Raw genomic sequence first — 12,893 nt, forward strand, 5'->3', positions numbered from 1 at the left:
TACTACTCAATCCACCCTGGAGATGGAGTTCTATCCTCTGCCGGCACTCTGGTGCGGCGAGCGTATATTACCCTAATACACACTAATCTTGTAACCTTATAACTTATAACTGGAATACACAATGTTGCAGTTAACAATATATATATTTTGATATATGCAACTAAGAATGTAGATAATTTAGAAGTCATCATGGTATACATAAATAACCAGCTAGCGCAAGGGTAGGCAGATAGTCTAAATATAAGTTGACGCAAGTATTTTATTCACTTTGTCGTGCCACTACTTCGTGGAATGCTCTCAACTTCTTCGTTTATTCTTCTATGCGTCAAAATAATAGCTATTTTTATAGTTCACATAATGCATGCATTTGCTTAATTTACAATCAGGTACCTAAAATGTTTTCATTCATTTAAATGTCTTCCAAAATAACACAAGTATTTTCGGTTCATTGCGATGAAGATATTTAAGTATTAAAAATACGCATTTTGGTTGTGACTATCTGTAACTCCAATTTCCTAGAACTTGGATTTATTTTGAATATAGGTGTCATTTTCAAAATTAGTACTAATTTTGGGAAAAATTCAGACAAACTTGTAAATACGTACCAAAGTTGTTATTTTATTTAATTTTTTTTCTGATTCTTATTATTTTGATGAATGATTCATTCACTTACATTTGCTTGATATATTGACAAATTGCGAAAATTTTAGAATTTTCATGAAAACGTTTTCCATCATCATGATATATTCGTCTTTACTAAAAGTTTATTAAGAAACATGTTAGTTCATTCGTTAAGGCCTACAATCCCGTTTTTAACTGGTTAACTAATAATTAGAAAAGATTTTTTTTTATAAATTAGCAATACTCATTATTCTCCGTTTTATTACACGTACATATGAAAATACTCATAATGTAAGCATTGCTTCAACGGCACACAGGTTAACTAAAAAGTAAGCTCCTAGTAGGTAATTTATTCTTACAAAACAACACAACAAGTATTTTGAGTTTGTCTACCTAATTAACAGCCATAAACTTATACTTTTGCTATCAAAGTATAAGCGTGAAATGACACCATAGTACTAAAGCTATGAATCCCGAAAAATAAGGTCCGGGAATCATAAAGCACTATGCGATATCCATTTGAACCAATCCAATTAAAAGTGGCTGACCGGTTCAATCTCGTAGCTTGGTAAGAACTTCATTCTCCCCTTGATATAATACATTTCATATTACCAGACAAATGCAAAAGATCCTAGAAGGGTACTTATTTACTGACAAACACTCGATGGGCTCTGGATATTGAAAGCTTCTGCATGGTTAGAAGGAAATAAATACTTGTACGTGTTCTCGTATATATTTTACTCTTTCCTTCAGCCCTTGGCAATATTTATAGTGTGCTTCAGTTATTTTTTGAGAGCTTTCTATTTGATCTTCATCCTACGAGTACGCATATGATTTCTAGGAATGCAAAACATTCCATTATATTAGTATCGTTTAACGTAAAATAGATCAGAAAATGTTTTTTACAAAAGGAATGAATTTTTTTCTGATTAATAGTTATAAATCAAAAATGTTTTGCTTTATACCTATTATTTTAAATATTTTTAAATTTATTCTGAGAAGTTATAAATAAATAAAAAAATTTAAAAAAATTGTAAAACTCCATTTAACAACAACATTGAGCTAATTCAATAACGTTTTAAATAGTTGTTAAGCACGTAATGCAGTTGATTTGAGTCGCATTATATTTTATCGGGTTCAAATTTACCGCTTTTAATTTAATAAAACAGTCTAAAAAGTCAGAAGATAATTGGAATTATTATTGTATTGTATCGAATGCGAAGCAATTTATCGCCATTTCAAGAAAAGTTTAACGTAAAAATGGTAGGTGCAATCTTGATGCCATAAGCGAATCATTTTCTTACATATTATTATTTAAATATGACATTTAATTGACATATTTAAAAATATTTTTTGGAGTTATAGATATTCTCGTGAAAATCACAGTCATCTAATTTCGGTTAAAACATTCAATAAAACTAAAAAGACAACCACAAAACATCTCACAAAGCACCTCAGATCAGCATACAAAACTACTCAACACAAAACTGTATGGCAACCTTTTCTAATTACGCATGTAACAGAAAGAGATGCACAGAAATGTCTAGTTATTAGATTATACAAACTTTCACAGAGTGCATTTGACGTTAGATTTCGTTCGACCAATCATGGAGCGTTATGAAGTATAGCATTCATATCATTTTTCATAAAAGAGAGAAAAAATATACATTTTTATTCAAAATCGGTGTTTTTGATGTGTGTGAACATATTTTTAAAATTTCTTATTGAAGCTAATAATTAGGTAAAGCTTTAAGTTGCTTTTAAGTCAGTTTCAGACCTTACATTTTATATCAGTTCATTTAAATAATGTAATCTCTTCGCGGAACAAGTTATAATTTATATTTATACCATTATACGCGGAACCGATATGCCATATACTTGCCGATATACTTCACCTTTCTCTTCCCTATCTCCTTTCCCTCCCCTCTTCAGCCACACAACATACCCCGTTTGAGGATGCCGTAATCTCAATTGCTCCGAACTGTGAGCAGTTGGGACGCTTTTGCGGTATTGGCATAAAAAACATAGCTCACCATAAAAAAATTATTACATTACTGAAGTCAGTGCTCACTTTTGCGTTGTGCATAAAAAAATGTTTTTCATAAAATGAATTAAAAGCTATCAAAAAATTTCACCTCCATTTTAATTACAAAAGATTAATCAACTTTTGAACTTACCCATTTCATGAAAGGTAATATCAAAGCCTGCTATTTCACCTTTAAAAAAACATATAATGTTTTTTTATAGTCTGTCCTTGGGTAAAGTCTGTAAAAGTTTCATTATGAATGTGCCAAGCACGTGCTAGGGGCAGGGGCTTAACCCGGCCGAGAAAGTGGAGACACTTGACACTCTGCAGACCTTACAGAATACACACTAAACAGACTTTACACTATTCACTACACAAAACACAGTGTTCAACGTATAACCAGCACTTATCCGGCGCTTACTTGAAAGCCTTTTCTTCACATAGCAGTCTACGTAAATCCACGTGAATTTACACGACGTAAAAGTGATTTAGAACCTTGAGATTAAAACTAAAAGTGCATATAAGATAAAGTTAATCATTTGAACTTGTTCATAATGTCGAGTTCTTTACTTGTTTATTTGAGTGCTTGGAGAGTTTGGAAAAGAAGATTCGATACATGAGATTGTATTTATTTATTTTTTTTTGTCTCCATAAAACGGTTGTACACCCAATTTATTACAGAGAAGATTACAAATTTCGAATATACAGTAAATGAAAAATGGTCATGGGGGCAGTTTTACTTTTTGTGACAATGTTGTTGCTAAATTGTCTAATAGTGACGTTGAAAATGTCGATAGCATCAACATATCAACATTGCAGCATCGATAAAAAGTTGAGTGGCTCTGATGATCAACGCAATCTGATGCACAGAAGTCCTCGCTTTCTAAGCTTAACAAAGTGCATGGAATATCACACGAGTATATTTGTTAGGTAAGTATAACCTCTTTAACATAGGTTGATTAGGGTTGATAATTATAGTTTAGGGATTAAAGGATAGATACAGGATGGAGAGTATGTATATTCTCTCATACGCAGGTAAGGCATAAACCTCTTGTATTCTTTTTCTAGGATTTGGTTTTGTTCAAAAGAGGTCCAAACAATATATATTTTGAACAAAATATATTAATAATATTGCGAAAGAAAATTTATCAAGAACGTCAGACAGTTGGGAAACTGAGTAAAACGCCCAAATCCAAAGTCCATTTAATCTAAAAACAAGTAATATACTAGTGTATGACAGAGATGATGTTGGTAACTACAAATGTAAATAAAGATACGTGCATCTCTAGACAGAGTAAAGTTATCTTAGGTAAGGTTACTTTATGAAAATGGTGAGATATTAAACATTTAAAAGTGGAATCGTCTTCCGATGTACTCTCCTATTGTAGGTTATCTTTCATCAATGTAAATTTCACCATACAGACTGCAGAGTGCAGCTTAAGGCAAAACACGTTTTTAAGAACTTTAAATAAATGAATATTGATTGAGCAATGAATTTTTTTTCTCCACGCAAATTGAGTTGTGCTAGTCTTGCAAAATAATAATCTCTGTCTGTATGAATAAATATCCAAATAATTGTTCGCACCAAATAAAAATAGAAAGTTTATATAAATATTTGTATATTTTCTCATGTGGACATTCTAATAAGGGTGATGTTTTCTAGGAAAGAAAATTAAATTAAAAAAGCGGTGTGGTCCTATTGAAACCTTTTTTAAGTGAGCTTATAAAATTAAAATGAAACATGATAAAATTATCAACACGGCGCCATTTCAATCGGTATTACTCATTCCGTGGTTTTAATCAATGTAAGTACTACGCAACATAACATTTTAATCAATATACTTTGAAGCCAACAATATTTTTTAAATTGTGTTTAAACTAATCATCACATTTTTTAAAATATTCGATTGGTTGTTTGGTTTTGAAATTAGAAAATGATTAGTTCCTAATTATCTCTAACCATTACCTTGCTGTAAAAGTAATTGATATTTTGTACAATGACATGAACGTTAGTGCAAATTTGAGTGCATTTGTTTTGAAAACAGAAGAAGGATTTGTAAAACTTTGGAAGCAAGTTGTTGGTGTTTTTTGTGAACATAACCTCGTTGAAAAGTTAAAAAAAGGAAATTTACTATCTTGGAATTGCTTAATATCGTTTTAAGTAGGTACTCATTTGTTTTGTAGTGGTCATAATTACATCGAGGTATCGCGGTGGAACTCACTATATTGTGTTGTGTTGTGAGCTCATTCGCAGAGATACAGTGGTAAGTGATCGGTCATCCCGATCTCCATTCTTCCAAACCTTCTTCTATCCTACACGTACAATTTCTTAATTTCAGCTACTCCCATTTCATTTCGTTTTGTTTAAATTATTTACGTAAGTATATTATAAATAGTAAGCAGTTTTCAATGCAACACTGGCTATGTAAGAGTTTCTATGTAATAATATTCGAATTTAAATAATCGTGAAAAGTTATTATACCTATTCCCTTTCAGATAAAAGGAAGCTAGTTGAAAAATTATAATTGCGATTGTTAGAAACGTCTTCACAGTTTTCATATTACGTTAACTGTCACATATTTTCCATTTAGATCTTCCTAGTTTCAAAGCTTGACGTATAAAAAACGAAAACACTCGAATGAATTTTAATTCATTCGTTGATAATTGTCAGTTCGTTGAAAACAACTGCAAAATTTCTCTTATTTCTATTGCTAGTATTTCCTTCAAAACTTTTCTTTCCTACAGAGAACACAATGAAAATAAAGGCTTAACTACAACATTTATATAAATACTTTAGTGTGGTAGCTTAATTCAATATTTATTTTGGTAGTACATTCTAAAACAAGTTTTACTGGTATCGTTTTACAAATTGAACGTGATATCTTTCTACGGTACGTAACCAGATATTGTTTTAAGACAAAGAGCTAAAGAGGGTTCGATAACGTTGTTAGTGAATAAAGTTCTAGTTGTTTCTCTGGCGCGTTCCTAAGCCCCTACGATAGTGTTATTTCGCGTTTTACTTCTTGTTCTGTTTACCCGTAAAATGTTGTTCTCCTGAATAACTAATTTACCCTGGTTTTTCACAAAGCTATCAACTGAATATTGTAAAAAGAATTAAATTGACAGTTTACATGATCGTGTATTCATTTACTTTTATGTTTAATTTGTATTACAATGAAATAAAAATCAATATTACTTTTCCTTAAAATTGAATTGTGCACCATATAAATCCATTGTTTAAGCACAATCTTCAAAAAATAAAACTATATTTAAAAAATACTTAACCACGACACTTTTGCAACAATGGTATACATTTTCTTTCTACAGATAGAACGAAACTCTACAAAATCCTATATTGGCACACAATTTCCTTAATTCGTACATCTTTCTCTAACTATTCCAAACATGATCCGACTTCGAAGATTTTGATTTATTTTAAGTGATCATGAGAACGTGAGATATCGCCCTTTTTATTTTCACTCTTATCTCTTTCCATTCGCGGTATGTGTCCAAACCACGTAATATTATTAATTTTATGAATGAAAAATTTTTAACTAAATTCCATAAAAATAAATGAAAATATCATTTTGAAAATATTTTTTTTTTGTATTTAATCACATTAGTGAAAATCAAATACTAACAATGATCCTCATAAAGGTATGCAAAACAACGGTCCCATTCAGGCCGTGGGTATAAAAAATCACTTTTTTTACTTACATTTGTTAGCAAAACGATTAATTTATTCATCGAAACCCGGTTTTTATTCATCGAAAATTCGGAAACTGACTGGATAACTGGACTAAACTGGAGTGGATGATTAATTTCGAGATCACAAAGATGTAAAAATTTCTTCCGATTTGTTTACTAACACATTAGATAGGTAAATATTAATCATATTTTTTTATGGTGATTTATTTTTGAGGTATTGTGTCCTATTGCTCTACATCCTTCTGGCCGTGAAAATTTCAAATTTTATGTACATATATTTTTGTTTTATATGTCCACAAAAAGATTTAACATAGCGATTCCTAATATATCATTCACCCCAGGGCGCGTACGATGCCATGTTCTCCTCTCAAACAAAGGGTAAAAACACTATATTGTTAACACGAGATAATACCCTAAAATAAAGTCAGAATCTTAATAACGGAAGTGAAGCAGCAGTGCACAAAACTATGCCACGTTCGGCCCTGGTGTATTGGACAGACCTGCGGTTGAATTTGCTGTTTTAAATATTTAAAATAAAGTGGGAATCTTAATGACATGTGATAAAGACGTGTATAGACAATATTCGGCGCGCAGCCCGGCGTAATGGACGGACCGATATTTGACTTTGCCCTGGCAGGCCTATAAAATCGATCTTTCCGTGGGGTTTATTTTAATTATTTCTTATATAGGTTCAAATATTTCTAGAGGGATCCCTCGGAAAGTTACTAATTCATCGTCTAGAAAATTAAATCTGGTGCTTACCGCTAATTTTATAGTTATAAACTTTTATAAAATTTTCAAACCGTTTCACATGAAATATTTTAATGATAAAGTCCTGTTTTTATTAATTTTAAATATAAATATTTTACATCCGTAGGGATCCCTCTAGAAACATTTTAGATTTTAGTAAAACTATCATCAGAAATAATTAAAATGTGAGCATCGAACAAGCCCCCCATTATAAGAGTCTCATGTCTTCTTAATACAAATCCACTTTTTGTGAAATTGAAAAATAAATGATTATGGACCTAATTTGCCCGAGTTTTTCTTCTTCTGCTGAGACAAAGGATATACGCATTTTTTTGGAGTTCCATTTCATCAACTTGCCGTTTTCAAAATGGAATTTTATTTTTTGTTCAATTCTTTACCCTTCGCGCATTTTAATAAATTAGACGAAATCATTCAACCGTCATAACACGTGGGAGCTTTATTTGAAATGTGAGCTTTTAGGCAATTTACGAGCTTTCTGTATAAAGCGCTCATTTTTCAGTCATATCAATCCCTCTCACGTGAAGGGGATAATTTAAACGAAGGGATTATTATTTTTGTTTTCAATAACTGTATTTTTTATAGCAGGTAAATGGTAGCTTTTTTACGATGGTTATGTAGGGTCAATAGCGTTCGGAATGGGTGTGTGAAATTAAATATGATCCCGCTATTTGGTTATGCGGTTAACTTTGTGATTACCGCCATGATTTAAAAAAATAACTATCACCAAACTTTCAATTCTCATCAAGGCGAGGATTTTGAGAACGAATATCATGAAGGAATGAATCCTTCGATGGCAATCAAGAATATCGATGCTTATCTGCTAAATTTAATACCTAAGTACATAAAAACAAATATCATTTGATCATTAGATACAATAAATCGATCAACTAGATTTTGCAGCTCCAGAGTCTTAAAACTCTGCTTGGTCTATAATGGTTTACATTTCACCATGTATTAAAGTGAACTTGTATATGAATATTATTAAGTTAAATATATCTATAACATCGAAACATATGTTTCCCCAATTTATAATTCATCTCATAGGCGCGTAATACTGCGAAGTTGTAGAAAAATTTCTGCAATAGTAATGTAGGTACTGTCTTGTAACTGTCCTGCCAGGAACATGGAATGAAATTAAATGAAGCATCTCAGAGGTATTTAATGACAAATTAATAACTTTAAACAAACACATTGAATTGCAAATAATTCTTCGTTCTGATAATTATATTAAATGTAATTAATAAATATGGTAGCCGTAATCTAGGCATTCTCTTGGAATACCTTTTCTAAAACATATCTTAATAATTTATTTCCAATTCTTTCAATGTTGTGTTAAGGAACTTCATAATTTAGATACGGGACACCTGAGTTTGAGTTTTTCAAAATTATTATCAATTTTTTATTGAATATTATTATTTTTGATCGCTTTCATTTTTCTGCGTCTTGTTGTTCTGTTTCATGTTTAATTTAGATTGATTAATATTATCTTATTATTCAGTGATATATTACGCTCATGGGTAAAACCACAGACATAGGAATTAATAGACGAGAAGATAATGGCGAGGGGTAACTTGAAGGGGCGAGTGAAGCTGACTGTGATTCGTCAATAAATCAATCTGACAGTAAATAGGCATCTCGCATTATAATATCACCATTTAGTTCTTAAAAGTAAAATCTGCTTTTGAATGAATAGACATTTTTACATGGGAGCGCAAATTACTCGCCACGTTATGAACAAATTTGCGAAGTCCAAATTCGGCAAAAAAATTCGGTTCTATTTTCAGAGTCGAATATTTCGTTTAAGTATTTAGTTAAGACACTTTTATAAATGTTCATAATTTACTTCCCAGCAACCAACCAGCTTTGTGTTTCGCGTCCAGACGTTTCTCGATGTGATAGTAACAACTGATTCATATTATACGATGTGAATATGCTTAAAATAAAGTAAAATAATGCTTATATATGGAATGTAATACGACAATTGGGTTTATTCTCTTTTTCACATCTATTTTTACAAGTTTTCATAGTACAAGTCAACATTTTGCCGTGTTATTTCGTAAAATGAACCGATGATGCCTCGACCATAGTTCGCACAAGAATGATGACGTCACGTTTTCAAATTTCACTTGAGGCCATACGCGAGCACAGCCGGCTCCAATGGAACCGATATGGGGAGTGGGGATAATACGCTTTTAATCACTTAGGGCAGGTCTACTAATATTCATATGTCTATGGGTAAAACCTTCAAAAGTTATTAAAGAAAAGTTTTTCCTATTAAAATTTAAAAAAATAATAAATTGATCACAATTCTTAAGAATTTTAAGCGATCACAAACGATACGAAAATGTTTTCACCATCTAAGGGTGGTAAATTTATTAAATTTAGACGGTAGCCAACGCAGTATTTTTTACATCGTTACAGCATCCTTTGTTTTTAACTGATGCGACACTGAAATGTACGTTTTAATTTGAACGCACCATTTACTTTAGAATACGGAACAAACTTTTGTAATGAAAACTAGCTATACAGTGGAAGAACAGTTAAACGACCATCGTTGGTTGTGCCAAAATTACACCAATAAATTTTCCATCTAAAAGATTTGCTAAAAATCATGATAAAGTGTTTCCTTCGTCATAAATAATGGGCAAGATATTTCTGCTATCGTTTTATTTTCTAGAAATTTCAGCGAATAAATAATATTGCATGTTCTTAAAAATGATAATATATTGAGCGTTCTTTGAGATTCTTGATTTTAAGCTAAACAAAATTCTATTGAAATCACTAAAACTCGATTGAAATCACTAAAATTAAATTTAAATCACTAAAATTAAATTTACATCACTAAAACTCGATTATATTCACTAAAAAACGATGTGAAATCAATAAAATTCGATTGGAATCACTCACTCCTTATGCTGGATTATTTAATAAAGCTGAATTTTTTGCTTAACACTGACTCTTTTTGGAAAGAAACATCGCCGTATTAATTGTTTTTATTTGCTTTTGTGAAGTTCAGGTACAAACATAAGTTTAATGTCTAAAAAACATAATTTGCCACATTATGCTATAAAAGAAATTCCGAAAAAGGTTCGTGAGTAGAAGATTTTACATGCCATAGTATTATCATGGGCCTGAGACTTTCGTTTATCTCTACGCCGAAAAAGAATTCGATTAAAAAATACATGCTTACAGCAAGCGTCTGGAATATTTCTATATTTGAAATTATAACAACATATAAATACACGAAATAAAAATACTCTCCTACGCAGAATAAAAACTGAAAAGAAGTGAAAAATGTTAAATAATTTAAAAAAAATTAAAATAGCCGTTTATGGAGAATATTTGCCTCGCGTCTCTTTTAGAAATCTCCTGAAATATAGCTACAAATTGAAAATATCTCCCGAGTAAAAACAAATGCCGCCGACGGGAATTGAACTCGTACCTTCTGATGTCCGGTCAGGTGCTCTGGACCACTGAGCTACGTCGGCTTATTCCCAACCCGCCAAATAATGCAATATGTACTAGTACTTCAATTGACAATTTTTTTTTTTCAATTGTGAAAAACCAAATTTATTTTTGTAGAAAAGGCTTTGTTATTGCTGAATTTCCCACTAGATGGCGTCGAGATATATTATATCTACATTTGTTGGTGAAATATTTTGACTTTACAAATATTATTATTTTTTAATGATAAACTAACGTTTATAATACAAAGTTTTATGCGTAGCACGAAAAATAACAAATTATTATAAGCATTAATTACTCGCCTGAAATATCCACAAAAAAATGAAAATATCTCCCGAGTAGGTGGTCCAGACAACCCTGTCTCGGGATGTCCCAGGTATTTTACGCTACGAATAATATCCGGATTTCCTTCCGTCTACTACTGAGAGTATTTGCATGAGTTCGTTTTAACATTTGAAAACCATAGCGATTGATTTTCACGTATTGTATACAAGGTCATGATTTTTTGCCAAACCTCTCACATTTAGAGCAATTCCTTCAACGTTGGTGTGTAATTATGTGTTCATCAAAGGACAATGATAATGAATGTTTGTGTGTGAACAAAACCACTGCACCAAGGACAAAATATTTGCCAAAGGAAAGTGGAAGGAATTTTGCTTGAAAATCATTTTCAAAATCTTTATTTGCAAATAGCGTATTATTATTCTCGATTTATTGGCACTCACAAAAAAATGATTTACGAGTTTTATAGCGTAAAGCGTTACACAATATCATTCTATTTGTAACACTTTATTACTACCGTACCTCATAATATTTGCCTATTAAGAAAAATATTTGAAAAAATATAACCGCCTTCATTTTTGTCAGTTTTATTTCAACACATATTATCTTTTATTCAATTTTAATATATTGCAAATAAAACAGTTATTTTATTATTATTCAAACAAATAAAAATTTAATATGCATATACACATTCAGCGTAGTTAACTTGTATGGTAAACGAATCTTTTTATAGTACCTATATATTTTAAAAACACTACTCAAGAAAATATTGATGATTTGAATTAAAATATTGATGTTGGCGAAAGCCTTACTGCACAAAAACAAACTTTACTTTGGAGTGAAGATAAATATTTGACATTTGCTCCAGGACACCAAAACATCCCACAATTTTTACTCTTCGATGGGCCTTCCATGCACAGAGTTTTGGCAACTCGATGGAAAGAGCCGACGTGTCATGAGGCTTGCCGAATGAAGCGTCGTTTTGTGCAAGAGCGAATCGCCACACTTGCTACGCGAGAATCTGTTATACGCCCCGCAATTTTATAGAAAATATTATATTTGTATATTTTTAACAATTTTATTTCTTTGATTCCAGGTTATTCGAGGAGCACAGTGAGCTGCTGAATATGTTTGAAAAGTTCCGAGAGCTGAAGACCAAGGAGGAGCAGGCCAACTCCATGGAGCTGGCGGAGCACGCAAACAATGTGATGCAGACCCTCGATGAAGGCATCAAGGGACTGGATGATCTGGACACCTTCTTCGCCTTCCTCGACCAGGTGGGCGCCAGCCACACCAGAATACCCGGATTCAAGGTGGACTACTTCTGGGTAAGTTCACACAAAGGAGTTACAGACGAGAGAATCTAGGGGCTGGGCACTCCCTAAAAGAATAATTAATTAATTTCTTGCTATTTATTTGTTATATCGCATAACAAACCGTATAAAAGACAAAACAAATAACAAATCACATCCAAGTCATTCTCACCAGGCATTGTGGATATACAAGTTCAAATATTTGTAAACACTTTTGCTAGTGTATGTGGGTTATAAAATAGTGTGATGTTTCAATTTTCTCTTGACTACTAGACAAAACATAATATTATATGCTGTGCAATAATAATGGTCTGTAAGCAGTGCGGCAGGGCTTAGAAATCTGTTTTTATGATTCAACATTACTCCATAAGATGGTCGCAGTTTGAAAGATCTTCCAGACATGATTTCGGTGCAGCCGAATCATTTCTTTTTTAAACCTCTATCCTTACTGACATCAAATCACAAGAACGTTACTGATGAACGTGATTGTACTAATCTACAATGCGACCCTCCCTATCGATAGCATCATTGACAGCTTGTAATGGTCTAAAACAACAAGCCTCGACTTCCGTTACTAATATCGATTCGAAGATCTAGGCAATCGTATCGATGAATACCAAAACAACTACAATTATGTCTGCGTTTGATTCGCTGATCAGTTCAGATCCAGCTGAGCAGTAAAGAACACGTTACAGATTCTAGGAGAC

At 32.0% G+C, this 12,893-nt stretch overlaps 1 protein-coding gene across 4 annotated transcripts in view; it reads left to right on the top strand.

The window, feature by feature from the left end:
- Positions 1 to 12,893, top strand: part of LOC149415292 (neuroglobin-like) — a 238,661-nt gene that overhangs the window by 177,137 nt on the left and 48,631 nt on the right. For all 4 annotated transcript variants that reach the window (XM_089642263.1, XM_089642265.1, XM_089642266.1 and 1 more), the window contains exon 3: positions 11,970 to 12,201. In XM_089642263.1, coding sequence (XP_089498389.1) covers positions 11,970 to 12,201 — 232 coding nt within the window. The remainder of the gene's footprint in view (positions 1 to 11,969; positions 12,202 to 12,893) is intronic.

The sequence above is a fragment of the Hesperophylax consimilis genome, chromosome 18 (genome assembly GCF_061612785.1).
Source record: "Hesperophylax consimilis isolate HC1 chromosome 18, BYU_Hcon_1.0, whole genome shotgun sequence".
NCBI lineage: Eukaryota > Metazoa > Arthropoda > Insecta > Trichoptera > Limnephilidae > Hesperophylax > Hesperophylax consimilis.